The sequence below is a fragment of the Mobula birostris genome, chromosome 21, assembly GCF_030028105.1.
Source record: "Mobula birostris isolate sMobBir1 chromosome 21, sMobBir1.hap1, whole genome shotgun sequence".
Lineage (NCBI taxonomy): Eukaryota > Metazoa > Chordata > Chondrichthyes > Myliobatiformes > Myliobatidae > Mobula > Mobula birostris.
In genome coordinates, this window is record NC_092390.1 from 34,307,395 (window position 1) to 34,327,852 (window position 20,458).

A 20,458-nucleotide genomic window follows, 5' to 3' on the forward strand; every position below is an offset into this window, starting at 1 on the left:
CAAACAAGAGATCCTGCAGAACCTGGAAATCCAGAATGACATATCCACAATACTGGAGGAACTCAGGCAGCATCATTGGAAAGGAATAAGCAGTCAATGTTTTGGGCTGCTATCCTTCTTCAACATTGGAAAGGAAGGAGGAAGAAACCAGAATATCTGGCGTGGAGGTGGAAGAAATACAAGCCAGGAAGGTAATTTGTGCATCTAGGTGGAATGGTGAGCCGGGGGGGGGGGGGATGAAGAGAGAAGTTAGGAGGTGTTAGGTGGAAAAGGTAAAGATCTGAAGAAGAAGAAATGAGATAGGAAAGTAAAGTGGACCATGGAAAAAAGGAAACCAGAGTGGCAACAGAGATAGGTGATATGCAGGTGAGGATAAGAGAATATTATAAGAGGGTAGCCAGATTGGGGAATGGAAGCAGAGGGATTGGGGAGGGGGAATGTTACCAGAAGATAAAGAAATCAATGTTCATGTCATCAGTTTGGAGGCTACCCACATGGAATATGAGGATTTTCTCCTCCAAACTGAGAATGGCTTGATCATGGAAGTAGAGGAGGCCATGAACCAACATCTTAGACCGTAAACTGGGACAGGAATTAAAATGGTTGGCTCCGGGAAATCCTGTTTGTTGTGGATGGAGCAAAGGTTGCTTGAGAATGTGGTTCCCCAATCTACAGGAGGTGACAATCCAGGAAAAGATATATTTTGAAAGTTAAGGTTCTAGTTTAATTGAATTGAACTTGAAACGTTCCACATTTTCAATGTCCAGCAAGATCCAGCGAACACAATAAAAATAAATAAGACAATCGCGATACGATTTCAACCTTGCCGACAGCTTTAACCATACTCAACTGTCGAATTAATAATTCATCTGGGATACGAATATCTACCCCACTCAACACGCACGCATTAATTACTGGTAGACCTTCAGATACACACCAGCGCTGGAACCCAGCTGCATCCATAACAGCACTAATTTAAACAGGGTGATCACACAGCAACCAACAGAATCAAATCCCGGAAGTAGCCGCCACAAATGTAGCCCACCTGGCTTGCCGCTCACGTTCATCTAGGGGAATCAGCTTTCAGCCCTGCCAAACAGGGTATTCAAGTTTGGGTGGATGCTGTGTAATGTACCCCAGTACAAACCCCCAACGCAAAATATCAGACAGTACACAATATGCGATTAAATGATTATGCTTTATTTCTCTTACTTTGCTATGTGGTTAGTAGAGAAACAAAATATAAAAGGAAAAGGTGCCACTTTTATTAAATAGTTCGTGCACAAAAATCATTTCAACTCACGCCTCAGGTATTCCTCCATAAACGACCTCCACTGAAATGTCGCCGACCTCCAGACCCTTGAATTCCTGTACACTCCGTCCAGTGATCACTGAGCGCTCTCCGCACTCGACCTTCCTCTTCACACTCCTTGACCGAAAGCCCGCACAAACCTCGGCTCCCAGACATACAAGAAAGAATAGCATGTCTCCCATTGGTTAGTTACTCATTAACTGTAGTTATAACCCAAACATTGCTGCTACAGAGAAACCATTATATCAGCAGTTAACATTACAGAGAAGCCATTACATGAACTTTAGCAGTTATTAGTACTGAGAACCCTACAGGTATAAATTCGGTAAAAAACCCTACAGGTCAGTATAAATTTGGATCTTGTGGGAAGGTACTAAACTGAGAGAGGTCAGATTACAACAGGATAAACCAGAACTGCATTGATCTAGAGCAGCTGGTGTCAGACATCTCCATACCCGACATGTGGGAGTTGTTTGAAGACTAGCTGATCTGAGTTCAGTGTACATGTGTGCTGTAAGAAATAAGGACAAGGATAGTAAGGTAGGAGAACTCTGGATGACCTGAGAGGTCCTAAATTTAGTTAGCAAGGAAAAACAAGAATCATACATTAGGTTTAGAAACCCAAAATCAGACTGGACCCTGGTCGGCTATAAATAGAGCAGGAAAAGTGCTCAGATGATGAGAGAGGCCAAAAAGGGTATGAAATATCCTTGGTGAACAGGATTAAGGAGACTCTCAAGGCCTGCTATACTCATATTATGAAGAAGGGTATAGGTCCATTCAAAGATAAAGTAGGAAATTTGTGCTTTATACCAGAGATGTGACTGACGCCTTAATTACATGCTTTGTACTGGTTTTTACAGAGGAAAAACTTTGAGGATAATAAAGCCAGAATGGAACAGACAAATGTGCTGGATACTCGGAGGTTAAGGAGGTAATGCTAGGTCTTCTTCAGTAAAGCATTAATGCGGATAAGTTCTAGGGGCCTGATGGGTTATCTTTCCAGTATATTGGAAGAAGCAAGTGGAGAGATTGCTGAGACTTTGACAAAGATATTTGTGTCCTCTCGAGCAATGGAAAAGGCTCTTGTGACTGGACAGTAACAAATGTTGTGCTTTATTCAAGAAAATAAGTTGGGATAATTCAGGTAATTATAGGCCACTCAGCCTCATGTCAGTGGTAGGGAAGATGTTGGAGTGGAGTAGATACTGAGGGATTGGATTTACGCACATTTGGAATGGGAGAGTCAGAATGGCTTTCTGCATGGCAGCTCATGCTCTACAAACTTGAATGGGATCTTTGAGATGGTGGCAAAGGAACTTGATGAGGGTAGGTCAGTGGACATTATCTACATAGTCTTAAGTAAGACATTTGATCAGGGCCCTCATGATATTATGTTGATTTGGAAGATAAAGATGCATGCAATCCAGGGTGAATTGTAAGTATGGGTTTAGAACTGTCTTACCTGCGGAAGACCGAGAGTAGGGGTGGAATTCGGCTATTCCTGCTGGAGATGCATGACCAGTGGTATTCCACTAGGATCAGTGCTGGGATCTGTGTTGTTTGTGATTATATATCAATGATTTTGATGAAAATATTGACAGATGGATTCACAAGTTTGTAGATGTCACAAGATTGGTGGAATTGTGGAGAGTGTGGAGGACTATCGATTAATACAGTGGGATATAAATCAGTTATCGATATGTACAGAGAAGTTCAGATGAAGTTTAGTCCAGGCAAGTGTGAGTGTTGTACTCAGGGACGTCAAATGGAAGGACAATGTATACAGTTAATGGTCATCCCCCAAACAGCATTGAGATACGGAGGGATCTTGGGGTCTCGATATTTCACTGAAAGTAGAATGCAAGTGGCTAAGGTGGTAAAGAAGGTATAAGGCATGCTTACCTTCATTGCTGGGAATATCGTGTTTCAGAGTAGGGAAGTCATGCTGTAGCTATATTAAACTTTAGTCAGACGTCACTTGGAAAGAAATACCTGCAGTGATTCCCTAGTCTGTTCTTTATCCAACTTAGAGCAATGCATTTGGCGTTCATCTGGGAACTGAAATGGTATATCGTAAACCACTTGGGTGTATCCACATCAGGAATCACCAATAATTTCTTGCTTTTTCAGTGACGCCCATTTGTCATAAATTAATTAATATGTTTGAAAGAAACTCAACTGTTCCAGAAACATAACACAAATGCATCTCTGTAAATACCTTGCCTCCATGACTTGACCTGATTTGCATCTTAGGATATTCATGCAGAATAGTCTATAAAGTTTACAAAGTACAGTGCAAAAGCAAAAAACAAAAAATTACCCATTGAGCAGACTTCTGTGGGTGAAAATGCCTTATTAATGAGAGAGGTCAGAGGAGAATGGCCAGAGGGGTTCAAGTTGACAGGACTGTGACTGTAATTCACATTGCAACAGTTGTGTCCTGAAGACTATCCCTGAATGCATCCCACATCAAAACTTGAAGTAGATGAGCTACAGGAGCAGAAGACCACAGATATACCCTCAGTGGCCACTTTATTATGTACAAGAGGTATCTAATAAAATGTTCACTCTGGCAGGGTTTGCAAGACATTACTTCCTACAAAGGGAAAGCCAATAGCATGAATGGCAGTGATGCTTCACTACCAGATGAACTCAATGCCTTCTACGCCCACTTTGAAAGGGAGAACAGAACTACAGCTGTGAAGATTCCTGCTGCACCTGATGACCCTGTGATCTCTGTCTCAGAGGCCAATGTTAGGCTGTTTTTAAAGAGAGTGAAACCTCGCAATGTGGAAGGTCTCGATGGAGTCCCTGGTAAGGCTCTGAAAACCTGAGCCAACCAACAGGCAGGAGTATTCAAGGACACTTTTAACCTCTCACTGCTACGGGCAGAAGTTCCAAATTGCTTCAAAAAGGCAACAATTATACCAGTGCTTAAAAAGAATGATGTGAACTGCCTTAATGACTATCACCTGGTAGAACTCACATCTACAGTGATGAGATGCTTTGAGAAGTTGGTCATGACTAGACTGAGCAGGACCTCAGCAGGACCTGGACCTGGATTTGCCTATCGCCACAATAGGTCAACGTCAGATGCAATCTCAATGGCTCTTCACGCGGATTTAGACCACCTGGACAACACAAACACCTATGTCAGGGTGCTATTCATTGACTGTAGCTCAGCACTTAATACCATCATTCCCATAATCCTGATAGAGAAATTGCAGAACCTGGGCCTCTGTACCTCCGTCGGCAATTGGATATGTGACTTCTAAACTGGAAGACCACAATCTGTGCAGATTGGTGATAACATATCCTCCTCACTGATGATCAACACTGGTGCACCTCAGGGGTGTGTGCTTAGCCCACTGCTCTACTCTCTGTATACACATGACTGTGTGGCTAGGCATAGCTCAAATACCATCTATAAATTTGCTGATGATTGTTGGTAAAATCTCAGGTCGTGACAAGAGGGCATACAGGAGTAAGATATGCCAATTGGTGGAGTGGTGCCGCAGCAACAACCTGGCACTCAACATCAGTAAGACAAAACAGCTGATTGTGGACTTCTGGAAGGGTAAGATGAAGGAACACATACCAAACCCCAAAGAGGGATCAGAAGTGGAGGTAGTGAGCAATTTCAAGTTCCCAGGTGTCATGATATCTGAGGATCTAACCTGGTCCCAATATATCGATGCAGTTATAAAGAAGGTAAGACAGCGACTAGATTAGGAGTTTGAAGAGATTTGATATGTCAACAAATGCACTGAAAAACTTTTATAGATGAACTGCGGAGAGCATTCTGACAGGTTGAATCACTGTCTGGTATGGGGGACTACTGCACAGGACTGAAAGAAGCTGCAGAAGGTTATAAACCTAGTCAGCTCCACCTTGGGTACTAGTCTACAAAGTACCCAGGACATCTTCAAAGAGCACTGTGTCAGGAAGTCAGCGTCCATTATTAAGGACCTCCAGCACCCAGGGCATGCACTTTTCTCACTGTTGCCATCGGGTAGGAGGTACAGAAACCTGAAAGCACACACTCAGCGATTTAGGAACAGCTTCTTCCCCTCTGCCATCCAATTCCTAAATAGCCATTGAACCCTTGGACACTACCTCACTTTTTTAATATATAGCATTTCTGTTTTTTGCACAATTTTTTACTTATTCAGTATATGTATACTGTAGTTATTTTACTATTTATTTATTATTATTATTTATTTTATTGTGTTTTTTTTCTTCTGTATTATGTATTGTATTGAACTGCTGCTGATAAGTTAACAAATTTCACGTCATGTGCCGATGATAATAAACCTGATTCTGATTCCGATTCTGATTCTGAGTGTATATTGAGCTGCAGGATAATACAACAACATAAGAAATGATTCTTTATTTGCCTCATGATGGTGCTATTCATCATGTTAAACTCTTGATCTGGATCAACTTCAAATTAGAGCACAAGATGTACAGACTCTCAAACTTGTTCTACTGTTCCAGTCTTGGCCTTTATGTACTTTCTTACCTGTTTCACAATATCCTTAAGTCTAAAATGCCAACAGCCTATCTCAACTTTCTGCACACATTTTTAAGACTTGTGAAACTTTCTCAGCAATCGCAAAAACTCTGAAAAAGCAACACTTGCAATGTAAAGCATTATCTCCATCAGCTGATCATTCCAATTTCCATGTTGGAGCACACCTTTGCCTACACATTCACAGGAATTCTGTATACAGGTTTCCCCAGCCATCCGAAGGTAGAGCGTTCCTATGAAACGGTTCGTAAGCTGAAATGTCGTAAAGCGAAGAAGCAATTACCATTTATTTATATGGGAAAAATTTGTGAGCGTTCACAGACCCAAAAATAACCTACCAAATCATGCCGAATAATACATAAAACCTAAAATAACAGTAACATATAGTAAAAGCAGGAATGATATGATAAATATACAGCCTATATAAAGTAGAAATACTTTTCCACAATCATTACTGCACTGGTCTCCGTAGCGAAAATCTCACGCAAGCGCTGTTGGCAAAAGCATGGTGCAAGCGCTCTCCAGTAACTTTTAAGCTATGAAGCTGCCAAATCATACCAAATAACACGTAAAAATACACAGCCGATATAAAGTAGAAATAATGTATGTACAGTGTAGTATCGCTTACCAGAATTGGGACAACGCCGAGCACACTGATGATTGTGTGTTAGACTGAGTTGTCGCAGGTTGGGTGGTGCAGTGGTCCCCCCCCTCCAGGCCGCTGACTGATACCAATCTGCGAAGCATGCAGGGGTGCAGCAGCAACTGGGAGGCACCCAGCACATCTTTAAGAAAAAAGCCAAAATAAGCATGTTAATTAATTAGGTGCCGCCTGGCATGTAATTGTCGGCCTAGATCAATGCCGATATCCGATTGCATCGTCTCTGATCTGGGCCGACAATTACGTGTCCGAGGCACCTAATTAATTAGCATGTTTATTTCGGTTTTTTTCTTAAGGTTGTGCTGTGTACCTCCCAGCTACCACTGCATTCTCTGCGAATCGGTATCTGTCCGTGGCCTGGGGTTTGGGGTGGTGGGACACTGGGGTGTCATCTGGTCGTCTGTTTCCATTAGAGCAGGCAGCTCACCTTCTCCTATGACTGCCTGCCTCGATGTCAAAGGTCGAGGTTCGTCGTCTGCTGTGACTGATGTGGAAGGCTTGCTTGACTGCTTAGCCTCGCGCATTTTTCTATCATACGGTTCTTTGTAAGGACTCAAACCATCCTGCAAATATCCTCTAAACCTACGTACCCTTTCAAAATTAAAGTTGTACTTTATCATTGCAGTGTAAATCTCACGCAGTTGCTTCACGTTCAGTTCGCTACTGCATTCGGTTTTGATTGTTATCCTTTCTTCTTTCAATTACATCAGCTCTTCATCTATCAGTTCTTGCTCATGGGATGCCAAAACCTCTTCAACATCATGTTCGTCAGCTTCCACAAGCCAAACTCACTTTGTTCTTGCTTCATTCACCACGATCGAAACTCTTAATTATGTCTAGTTTTACACTAACTGTAACACCCTTACGAGTTCTTTTAGGCTTTTCCAATACTTCAGAACTCACCTTGCAAACGGTTGCTCACAGACACGTGTTTAAGCAATGCCGGCGAGAATGCAGTTCCGAATCTGGGGGAGAGCGGCTGCTCGGGGTGTGCACTGCTTTTTATCGCGTGCTGATTTTTTTGCGCGCTGCTTTTTTTCGTAACAGTGAAAACACCTTCTGTTAGCGAAAACAGGGTACTAATGTAGGTCTTTCGTAACAGTGAGATTTCGTAAAGCGAACGTTCGAAAAGCAGGGGACACCTGTATAATATATCTGACAATTCAGCTTCCACAGCTGCCTGGGAAAGCGATTTCCAAAAATTGCTCCTTATCTCTATTTTAAACAAATGACCCACCTACCTTCTCTAAAATTGTATCCTTGCTACAGAATTCTCACAAGGGGGATCTTTTTCTCAACACTTGCAAAACTCATCTAAACCAAAGTTGAATTCGCATTCCCCCAGTGTCTCCTCCAATTTTCTCAATCTGATGGCAGTTGTCTTGGGATGTCTTTAATAATTTTTGTATAATTTATATATAATTTATGTTTTACTTTGTGTATGTTGTATATCTTTGTGTATGCTTTTGCCTCTATGCTAACATTTTGATGCTGACCTTGTCAACTCCTCTGTTGTAAGTATGTTTTTCCATATGCTCTTAAAATTTGCAGTCTTTGTTTTTAAATGGTTGGCAATTTGCCCACCAAGCTTCTTTTCCCTGAGGTAATTCTTAAAAACAGTCTACATTGATTTTGATAACCATTGTAAGTTATTTTCATTTTCCAGTTCCTGGCAATCTTGGTTACTGCTTTGTTATTGTTGTACTTGTCTCCCAGATTATTTTTTAGAAACATAGAAACATAGGTGATAGGTGCAGGAGTAGGCCATTCGGCCCTTCGAGCCTGCTGCCATTCAGTATGATCATGGCTGATCATCCAACTCAGAACCCTGCACCAGCCTTCCCTCCATATCCCCTGATCCCTTTAGCTACAAGGTCCATATATAACTCCCTCTTAAATATAGCCAATGAACTGGCTTCAACTGTTTCCAGTGGCAGAGAATTCCACAGATTCACCACTCTCTGTGTGAAGAAGTTTTTCCTAATCTCCGTCCTAAAAGGCTTCCCCTTTATCCTCAAACTGTGACCTCTTGTTCTGGACTTCCCCAACATCGGGAACAATCTTCCTGCATCTAGCCTGTCCAATCCCTTTAGGATTTTATACGTTTCAATCAGATCCCCCCTCAATCTTCTAAATTCCAACGAGTATAAGCCTAGTTCATCCAGTCTTTCACCATATGAAAGTCCTGCCATCCCAGGAATCAATCTGGTGAACCTTCTTTGTACTCCCTCTATGGCAAGGATGTCTTTCCTCAGATTAGGGGACCAAAACTGCACACAATACTCCAGGTGTGGTCTCACCAAGGCCTTGTACAACTGCAGTAGTACCTCCCTGCTCCTGTACTCGATCCTCTTGCTATAAATGCCAGCATACCATTCGCCCTTTTCACTGCCTGCTGTACCTGCATGCCCACTTTCAATGACTGGTGTATAATGACACCCAGGTCTCGTTGCACCTCCCCTTTTCCTAATCAGCCACCATTCAGATAATAATCTGTTTTCCTGTTTTTGCCACCAAAGTGGATAACTTCACATTTATCCCCATTAAGTTGCATCTGCCATGAATCTGCCCACTCACCTAACCTATCCAAGTCACCCTGCATCCTCTTAGCATCCTTCTCACAGCTAACACTGCCGCCCAGCTTCGTGTCATCCGCAAACTTGGAGATGCTGCATTTAATTCCCTCATCCAAGTCATTAATATATATTGTAAACAACTGGGGTCCCAGCACTGAGCCTTGCGGTACCCCACTAGTCACTGCCTGCCATTCTGAAAAGGTCCCGTTTATTCCCACTCTTTGCTTCCTGTCTGCCAACCAATTCTCTATCCACATCAATACCTTACCCCCAATACCATGTGCTTTAAGTTTGTAAACTAATCTCCTGTGTGGGACCTTGTCAAAAGCCTTTTGAAAATCCAAATATACCACATCCACTGGTTCTCCCCTATCCACTCTACTAGTTACATCCTCAAAAAATTCTATGAGATTCGTCAGACATGATTTTCCTTTCAGGAAAGGTTTTGTTTGACCTTTTCCTATGATTCCTCTTACATTTGAAGTTGTGCTTTGCCTCTTTAGTGGTCAACACATGGATGCTTCATCCTTGCTGATAGAAATCAGTTCTGCACATTCCCCCCAAGCACCGATAGTAAACCTCAAATACATTCAGTTTACTATGTCAGCAGCCTGTTCCACTACATAGAAAGTCAACTTTATTTAAATCTAGCACTTTTACAGTGGTTTTGGTTTCTTCTTCCAAACACCCATGTTGTGTCCAATCCTATTGTAAACATCTGAAGTTTGTAGCTGATACCACCATAGTGGGTCGTATCTCAAATAGCAATAATGGCACGGGGTCATGGTAACAACCTTTCGTTCAATGTCAAAAGCATAAAAGAGCTGGTTATAGGCTTTAGGAAGTGGGGCAGTTCACACACACCCGTTTATATCAATGATACTGAGGATAAGAGCATTGAGACTTATTCCTAGTGGTGATCATCACCAATGGTTTGTCCTGGTCCAATACAGAGATGCCATGGCTAAGGAAGCTCACCAGTGCCTGTACTTTTGAGAATTGTGGACACAGCTCAGCACCTGACTGAAAACCATCCTTCTATCCCGTGACTCTGTCAACACTTCTCATTGCCTCAGTAAAGCAGCCAGCATTATCAAAATCCCCCAACACACTGCAGACATTCGCCTTTTCCTCCAATCCCACATTGGGCAGAAGATGCAAAAGCCCCAAAGCATGTGCTACCAGGCTCAGGACACATTCAATTATTTAGTTATTTATTGGGATACAGTGTAAAATTGGCCCTTCTGGCCGTTTGAGCCACACTGCTCAGCAATCCCTTGACTAAATCCGAGCCTAATCAAGGGACAATTTTACAATGACCAATTAACCTACCAACTGGTACATCTTTGGACTCTGGGGGGAAACCAGAGCACGTGGAGGAAACCCATGCTATCACTGGGAGCATGTACAAACTCCTTACAGGCAGTGGTGGGAATCAAGCCTTATTTCCAGCAGTGAACATCAGAGATAGCCTGTCCTGGTCTCACCACCCACGCAAATAAAGACAGACAAACAACTGAATCCATCGAAAGGTTCAGTTCATTGAGTTCTTCACAGTTGAGAGCAGTGGCCATTAGGAAGGGACCTTACAAGGTAGCCTCACCTGCTGGGTGTCCTGAACTCCCCCTTCCCCTCTTCTCCTCTATGAAATCTTTAATAACTGAGCTCTCCCTTGGGAAGGGCAGTATCTATGTTTCCATACTTCGGGAAGTTGTTGCTGAGCCTGAATGAGTACTGGGAAGCTTCATTGGCAAATCTGTGAGTTGAAAACATGGACAATGCCATGCAAGGTGACCCCTGAGGAAGCACATCCTCTAAAGCCTCAAGAGAGTATTTCTGGCCCTCCATGTTACCAAGCAGTCCCGATCTTCTGAAATGATCAAATCATGCCCAGCTTTATGGCATGGGAATTTGTCGAATGGGAGAATTAGGCATTAGTCAACAAGCTTCCATACATTAAAAAATAATACACAGTATTTTCCACAGGATTCCCCAATTCATCCAATTCTTATACATTGGGATTTTCTTCAGCTACTTCTTTTATAATGTCTGAAAGTTTAGAAGTGCAACACAATGTTAGCGCACAAGTTTTGTCCCATGGTATCATTCAACACTTTACTGGTTGTTACTCCCAGCTCTCACAGAAGTGCTAGATCTAGTCACTCCCTTGGCTCTCTCTCCCAACGGGCATCAGATCATAGTTCACATGCCCATTGGAATCCAGAATTTCCCTCAAGTGTTTCATTCTCTCTTTCTAATTCCCCATTATAATCCCTTAACTTCATTCACCTCTCTTCCTGCAGCAAAACTTCATCACACAGTCTTCACAACCTTTCCCTCTTTCATTTATTCCTTTCTCCTCAGTCAACCGAATCTTGATTTCAGTGGCTCCATCTTGAAAAGATTCCGCTCTGACTTCAGAGGTGAGCACAATGATGGTGGCTCTCTGTTCCTCAATCTCTATACGTCCTTTATTCAACTCCCTGTGTCACCTGCCTACTACGTCAATGTCTGTGATGTCTCTAAGTCACACTCTCCACTGAGCAGAGCTAATGTAAGCACGGACACAGGGAGGAGATAGTTACAGAGAGAGTGCAATGGTGGAGTAACAGAGGGTTAAAGTCTGAACTCTCCTGGATTGCGTGAGGCAGCATTTGAGGAAGATATCAAATAATTATGTGAATCATCAGTCCTTTAAGGACCTTTGGGATTATTCTTCACTCTAACTGGTGGAAAGAATTAGCATGTAAAAGTGTTAAACTGGGTGGTGCTTAAATTAGCATTTTTTGTTTTGAAGAAACAGATCCTCAAGGGAAGAGCAAGCTTGCCAGTTTCAGTTTCCAGTTTCACTTTCCATTCCACTCTCAGTCAACAACTGGTCCAGCCCCCAGATTTTAAAAGCTTCCAGAAATCCTCACGTTGAACAGTCAGATGGCTTTTCCAGTCCTCTGAAGTACGGCCGGAATCCCAAACAGCACCATGAGGTGAGCGAGCCTTTTCATTTCCATAATGTTATTTAAAGTCAGAGCATTCTCGGAAAATGTCAGAAGTGTTAGCATGGATGACCAGATCAGTCAAACTTAATGTGATCTGCAGACATCTGGGAAAGGGGTTTGCAATCACTTAGGGTAAGGATTTGGGCTCTGAATCCTAGTTTGTGATCTGGGAACTTTACTCGATCCTGGGAACTCGGACTACTGGGAGGTAGTGGGGGAGGCGAAGAACATGAGAGCACTTACTTTTTTCATCCCAGAAAATGATCATTTGAGGCAAGGTTTGTAGTCCAGGTCCCTGAAGTGGACAGAATTCATGAGGAGAGGGAGCCCCAAGAAGCAAATAAATAAGCATGTCCTCCATTTCAAGGAATCTGCATTGGGGAAAAAGATTTTCATGATTGAGAGCATTCAGTAATAGCGGATTATATCTTAAAGTTTATAGATGTCACTAAGATTGTCCTGTATCAGACCGCAAAGTACTCCGGCGGATGGTGAAAACTGCCCAGCAGATTATCGGCATCCAATTGCCCCCCATTGAGAACATCTACCATAAACGCTGCCTGGGCAGGGCGGAAAGCATTATCAAGGATGCATCACACCCTAACCATGGACTTTTTACTCCCCTCCCATCTGGTAGGCACTACAGGAGCCTCTGCTCCTGCACCAGCAGGTTCAGGAAGAGCTTCTTCCCTGAGGCTGTGACCCTGCTGAACCTCACATCACAGTGCTAAGCAGTATTGCACCCATATTGTACTGTCTCAGCACATTTATATTTGTATGCTGTAGCACTTACTTTTTATTCGCAGTTATTTTGTAAATAATGCTATTCTTTTGCACTTCTGGTCAGATGCTAATTGCATTTCATTGGCTTTGTATCTGTACTTGGCACAATGACAATAAAGTTGAATCTAATCTAATCTAAGTGATACAGTGAGCAGAGCAGATAGAGATTAAAATCTACAAAGCATGGTTAATGCAGGTAAAGCAACTGTAGAATCTGGAGTTCAGGGTGGGGAAATGTGGACAAGCTTGGAATCGTGGAGGAGCAGTGAAATAGAAGGAAATTATTAAACACAGTGAATGACAATCAAAGTGAACAACAGGAAGTGAGTCTTTAATTGTAGGGAGATCTGGAAATCGAATCTGGAGCTTTGTGCAACTTTGCTTAAATTACCTGCGGGGTTAGTTCTGATCACCATACCTCAGTAATGATGTGTGCCGGAGGGTATGATCACAGATTCTTTAGAATGTGGGATTGACAAAATTAAATTATGATGTCATGTTATGCAACTGGAATGATATTTGCATGATTGTAGGATATTTGGAAAGACCTTCCCAAGTTTAAGATGCTAAGTAAATTGATGAGATTGATATGGCAAGTGCATTACAATGGAAATGACTGGCAGAAATGATGCCAGGAAGTTGCTTTTTCCTTTCCTTTTCCCAGCAACTGAGTAAATAAACTGCCGGACTGACCCAACCCTTAAATGACAAATATTTCTGCCCTACTGGATAATTTAAAACACGTTCATTCAGCATCTTCTGAACACAGTAATTATTTTCAGCCAGCTGTCTCGGCTTATTGGTTGGTATTTCTAGAACCAAGACTGTTTTCCTCTGGGCTAATCACCATCTGGTAGATACTGGTCTGATCAGGCAGGGATTGAACTGTTCTGCACCCAACACTCCCTGCCTATGCCCCAGCTCAGGAATTCAGAATTTGCTAATATTGTCAATTCAAGCATTTAACAGTTAGGATTGAGAACTGATTTCACATCAATAATCTTTGATTACTTTGTGCTTTCATGCAGCAACACTCTGAAGGAATCCCTGTTTGAGAAACTCTGCCAGCTTCAGTGTCACTTCACGTGGATTCCACAGAAGGACAACACTGACTTCAGTGATATGAAGCTTAGATTACAAGATTCTATAAAACTTGGTGTCAAATATCAAGCCACATCCTACAACCAACTTGCTTTTGTAAACTGTCAGCAAGGCGACTATGAAGAAGCAATTCAAAATTTAAAGGAAGCTGAAAAGATTTGGAGAGAGAACCACAAGGAAGAATTAGAAAGAAGGAGCATCATCACCTATGGAAACTTTGCCTGGGTGCATTACTACATGGGGCAGCTGACCGGGACCCAGTCCTACCTGGACAAGCTGGAGGTGATCTGTAAACGGCTCAGTGATGGCCCTCGCTATACAGCAATGATCCCTGAGGTGTATGGGGAGAAGGGATGGTCACTGTTAACTTCTGGTAGAAGTGTTTACTATGAGGAGGCAAAGAAATGTTTTGAGAAGGCTTTGGAGGAAGATTCCGATAATGTGGAATGGATGATGGGCTATGCAACTGCTCTTTATCGTCTAGAAGCGCTTTCTGGTGTTTCAGAGAATCAGGAGCAGAATCAATGTCTAATGTATCTGCGACGGGTGCTGGAGCTTGATCCAGATGACACAGTGGCCATGGTTATGTTGGCCCTAAAGCTGCAAGAGTTCAATGAAGCAGAGAAAGCAAATGAATTAGTTGAAGAAGCATTGAGGAAGACCCCAGATCTGCCATATGTGCTTCGCTATGCAGCAAAGTTTTACAGAATAGGAGGAGATGTCGATATCGCAATAGGCCTGTTGAAGAGAGCTTTAGAATTTACTCCATGCTCATCCTTCTTACACCACCAAATCGGTATCTGTTACAGGGGAAAACTGTTCACTCTGAAAAAGAAAGCAGGCAGCAACTATCCTGACAGAGCTGCATTTCAACAGAAAGCTGAGTTGATCAGTAAGTGCAAATATCACTTTGAAAAGGCACTTGAACTCAAACCATCATTCACTTTTGCAAAACTGGATTTTGCAGGAATCTGCTTAGAAAATGGAGAAGTAGATCGAGCAGAGGAGATCTACAACAGTCTGCTGAGCTTGGAAGATCTTGCTCTGGATCATAAGCAGGCACTAGCTTTACAAGTTGGATTATTTGAACTGCACCACAAAAGATCTGAATCAAATGCGATCATCTATTTTCTGGACGGACTTAAGTTCCATCATGGAAGTAAACAATGGAAGCTCTGTGACAGTAACTTGAGAAAGATCTTAGGAAAACAAATTCAGAGGAATCCAAGAAACAGCAAAGCCTTTGGAATTCTTGGGATGGTGCACCAACTGGCTGGGGAGAAGGATGAGGCTGTTGAATGCTTTGAAAAGGCCTTGGAATTTGATCCTGGCAATGAAGAATATCTCAATGCTCTTTCTGAATTACGCCCTTCGACTTAGGCTCTAGATACCCAGAGAGATGCGGGTGTACTGTGACTGTGGAAAGTCTTTCCTCATCCATTTCTCACTATTAAAGTTGTCTGATATTATGTGCAATACATCTATAGAAACACATTTAATGCATGTTTCATTCATGATTTTCTGAAGCCTTTGTGCTTAAGTTTGTGTCTATAACATTTTCAATATTTGCTTCTCCCATCAATTCTGCAATTTCCACCTGAGTTTCAGAGACATTATTTCAGATACATCTGAAGCTATGGCTGCATCAGAAGCAGTAGCATATGAACACAACTGTAAGTTCCCAGTCCTATTACTCCATGGGTCCAATTTCAGCTGGAGTTGATTGCTAGTACACCAAGTTCTAGGTAAAGCTGATTTTTGTGTGACAGCACCAAACAAGAAGTGCCATCTAATCCAGCTTCCATGTTAATAAAGCTTTCTCTGAAAGAAAATGAAATGATTTATAAAATACTCAAATAAGAAAGAGGAGTACTCAACTCCATTTTTTTTCTCAAAGGAGCCATAACCAATTATGGCCCAATTACCTGGAACATTCTATTCTTAGCAATTTTAGTTTGTATGCAAAAATATTCTAGATGAAATCTTTGCAACTTGTAGTAGAGTCTATGTACAGTGTTTGTGTACCTGCCACACCAAAGCAGACGCAAGATGTTAAAAATATTAAAATATTATGCTAATAAAGCAGAAAATTATGATAACATTTAGCAGATTGTTCAGTATCAATGGAAGGGAAAATTAAGTTGATTTTTCAGACTGAAGATTGAGATGCTGCCTGATTTTTTCAGAATTTTTACTGTTAAGAATTTGGATTTCCAATGGTTGGAGTTTTTAAATCAGACATTAATTTGAAATCTTATAGTCCTTCATATACATTTTCCTTTCAATATTGTTAAATGTGCTGTAATTGCAAAATCTGAGTGTAAAAGAAACCAATAAAATGTTATGATTTAACCCTCCACACCAGTAGTGAAGTGTAAGTGATTTTCTTGCTGCACACTATGGCGAACAGTATCAGTTCAAGGAACATTTAAGGAACATTCACTCTAGCTTTTAGTGCCAGTAATAAAGTTATCAATTCCAATTCAGTAAGCAGAGCTGATTGTTCCTGATATGGTCTTCTCTTCATTAAGAAATCTGTTGCAGATACCATGACTGCTTTGCAAAGCACCTGATTCAGTTCACGAAAGTCATCTTGCACTCATCGTTGCCTGCCATTTGAATTCTTCTTCCCACTCTGACTTGCTCACTGTTATAGTAAAGTTCAATGTAAACTTGAGGAACAACACCTCATTATCTGGGTGGCCACGTTACAGACATTCAAGAGTCAACAGGAAATTCAGATATTTTAGATTCAAGCTTTTCGAACTTACTACCATTCCACTTTTACCCCCTCTTCTCCAGTATTGCAGACTGCATTTGTATTTTCCTGTTGCTCCTCCTACAGATACAACAACAGATTGATTTCAGCAGTTTATTAAGTTCCAATGCAATCTCTTCTCATTTTTATGAATGCTAAACAATGCAGGTCTTGTCTACTAGTTAACCTGAATCCGGCTATTGCTGGCATGAACTTAGTACATTTTTGCCCCACTCCCTTTATGGCAGGGGTTCCCAACCTGGGATCCACAGACCCCTCGGTTAATGGCAAGGATCCATAGCATAAAAATGTTTGGGAACCCCTGCTTTATGGCAAGGTCATCCAATTTCTGGTCAGGAGGCCAAAACAATATTTCATACAGAGTCTCACCAACACTACCTGCCTGTAAGCATTGGCAGAGATTGCAATAGTAGATCAGACCTTTCATAATAATTGCAGTCAGAAATCCTTATCCTTTTATTCAGATTATTGTGTCATCAAGGTTAATATCCCAGTTGTTCTTTGAACTAATTGTTGCACATGCTGCTTTTCAGTGGCTTGAGTACAAGTACAATCAGGATTTCTCAGCCTCTCATGATTGAAAAATACTTGCCGTTTCTGGTTTTTCCACTACATCACCTACACTTCTACCTACATTGGGTAGATTGTGAGACCACTTCGCCAAGCACCCATGCTCCGTCCTCCAGAAAAAGCGGTATCTTCCAGTGGCCACCCCTTTTAATTCCACTTCCCATTCCCATTTTGACATGTTACTCAATGGTCTCCTCTACTGTCACAATGAGGCCACAGTCAGGTTGGAGGAGCAACACCTTATATTCCATTCATGCAGCCTCCAACCTGATGGCATGAATATTGATCTCTCAAAAGTCCAGTAATACCTCCCCCTCCTTCACCAGTCCCCATTCCCTTATCCCTCTCTCACCTTATCTCCTTACCTGCCTGTCACTTTCTTCTTGAGCTCCTCCTCCTTTTCTTTCTTCCGTGGCCTTCTGTCCTCTCCTATTAGATTCCCCCTTCTCCAGCCCTGTATCTCTTTCACCTATCAACTTCCCAGCTCCTTACTTCAGCACTCCCCACCCTTCCAGTTTCACATCACCTTGTGCTTCTTCCTCCCCCCCCCCCACCTTCTAACTCTGACGCCTCATCCTTTTTTTCTGCAGTTCTGATGAAGGGTCTCAGTTGGAAACGTTGACTATTCACTTTTCCATTGACGCTGAGCTCATCCAGCATTTTGTGTGTGTTGCCTGGATTTCCAGCATCTGCTGATTTTCTCTTGTTACCGGAATGCGTCCCTTGCGTTTATAACCAACATGCCCAAGGATGTGCTGGGGGCTGCCTGCAAGTGACACCATGACATACCCACCATGTTCAGCAGAACAAAAGACAACACATCAGGCAATGAAACAGCAACAGGAATACAAGCCTCATTCCTCCCTCCCCCATCCACATACACTACTATGCAAATTTAACCAGGAGACTGTTGAATATTATCTTTAATTTTACTTAAAATGCACTTATGTATTCACCTTGGTAAAGCTAAAACAGCTGCCTCTGCCTTTAACAGAAAACAGTGATGTCATTATGCACGCGCGGGGTAGAAAGAAGGGTTGCAAAGCTCTAGAAGCACATTGAACGCTGGGAGCTGCTTTCCCCAGGCATGGTGAGGAAAGCTGAATGACATTTGATAATATTCATGTAAATTCAATGTCTATTTAGGAATCGGATGACAGTGTGGAAGAAGCTGTTGCTGAATCGCTGAGTGTGTGCCTTCAGGCTTCTGTACCTCCTACCTGATGGTAACGGTGAGAAAAGGGCATGCCCTGGGTGCTGGAGGTCCTGAATAATGGACGCTGCCTTTCTGAGACACCACTCCCTGAAGATGTCCTGGGTACTTTGTAGGCTAGTACCCAAGATGGAGCTGACTAGATTTACAGACTTCTGCAGCTTCTTTTGGTCCTGTGCAGTAGCCCTTCCCCCACCCCCCATACCAGGCAGTGATGCAGCCTGTCAGAATGCTCTCCGTGGTATATCTACAGAAGTTTTTGAGTATATTTGTTGAAATGCCAAATCTCTTCAAACTCCTAATGAAGTATAGCCGATGTCTTGCCTTCTTTATAACTACATTGATATGTTGGGACCAGTTTAGATCCTCAGAGATCTTGACATCCAGGAACATGAAACTGCTCACTCTCTCCACTTCTGATCCCTCTATGAGGATCGGTACGTGTTCCTTCATCTTATCCTTCCTGAAGTCCACAATCAGCTCTCTCGTCTTACTGATGTTGAGTGCCAGGTTGTTGCTGCGGCACCACTCCGCTAGTTGACATATCTCACTCCTGTACATCTTCTTGTCACCACCTGAGATTCTACCAACAATAGTTGTATCATCAGCAAATTAATAGATGGGACTTGAGCTATGCCTAGCCACACAGTCATGTGTATACAGAGAGTAGAGCAGTGGGCTAAGCACACACTCCTGAGGTGCACCAGTGTTGATCATCAGCGAGGAGGAGATGTTATCACCAATCTGCACAGAGTGTGGTCTTCTGGTTAGGAACTTGTGGATCAAATTGCAGAGGGAGGTACAGAGGCCCAGGTTCTGCAACTTCTCAATCAGGATTGTGGGAATGATGGTATTAAATGCTGAGCTATAGTTGATGAACTGCATCCTAATGTAGGCGTTTGTGTTGTCCAGGTGGGCTAAAGTTGTGTGAAGAGCCATGGAGATTGTGTCTGTCGTTGACCTATTGTGGCGATAGGCAAATTGCAATGGGTCCAGGTCCTTGCTGAGGCAGGAGTTCAGTCTAGTCATGACCAACCTCTCAAAGCATTTCATCACTGTCGATGTGAGTGCTACTGGGCGATAGTCATTAAGGCAGCTCACATTATTCTTCTTAGGCACTGGTATAATTGTTGCCTTTTTGAAGCAAGTGGGAACTTCCACCTGTAGCAGTGAGAAGTTGAAAATGTCCTTGAATAATCCCACTGGTTGGTTGGCACAGGTTTTCAGAGCCTCACCAGGTACTCCATTGGGACCTTCCGCCTTGCAAGGGTTCACTCTCTTTAAAGACAGCCTAACATTGGCCTCTGAGACAGAGATCACAGGGTCATCAGGTGCAGCGGGGATCTTCACAGCTGTAGTTATATTCTCCCTTTCAAAGCATGCAGAGAAGGCTTTGAGTTCATCTGGTAGTGAAGCATCGCTGCCATTCATGCTATTGGGTTTCACTTTGCAGGAATTAACATCTTGCAAACTCTGCCAGAGTTGCTGTGCATCCGATGTCACCTCCAACCTCGTTCGAAATTGTCTCTTTGCCCTTGAAATAGCCCTCCGCAAATCATACCTGGTTTTCTGGTATAGGCCTGGGTCGTCAGTCTTGGATGCCACAGAACTAACCTTCAGCAGATGACGTACCTCCTGGTTCATCCATGGCTTTTGGTTTGGAAATGTACAGTAAGTCTTTGTCAGCACACACTCATCCACACGGGCTTTAATGAAGTCGATAACAACTGCAGCATACTCATCCAGGTTCGAAGATGAAACCCTAAATACAGTCCAGTCCACCAATTCAAAGCAGTCCTGTAGGCACTCCTGAGCTTCTCTTGTCCATACCTTCTTGGTCCTCACTACTGGTGCTGCAGTCTTCAGTCTCGGCCTATACTCAGGGAGTAGAAGTACAGCCAGGTGATTTGACTTCTCGAAGTGAGGGCATGGA

General features: G+C 42.6%; 1 protein-coding gene across 1 annotated transcript; it reads left to right on the forward strand.

The window, feature by feature from the left end:
- The first annotated feature begins 11,928 nt into the window (after positions 1 to 11,928).
- Positions 11,929 to 16,288, forward strand: LOC140185932 (interferon-induced protein with tetratricopeptide repeats 5-like). Its single transcript, XM_072239733.1, has 2 exons — positions 11,929 to 12,067; positions 13,891 to 16,288. Exons 1-2 carry the CDS (start codon positions 12,063 to 12,065, stop codon positions 15,341 to 15,343), a joined length of 1,458 nt encoding a protein of 485 aa, XP_072095834.1. The 5' UTR covers positions 11,929 to 12,062; the 3' UTR covers positions 15,344 to 16,288.
- The last annotated feature ends 4,170 nt before the right edge of the window (positions 16,289 to 20,458 follow it).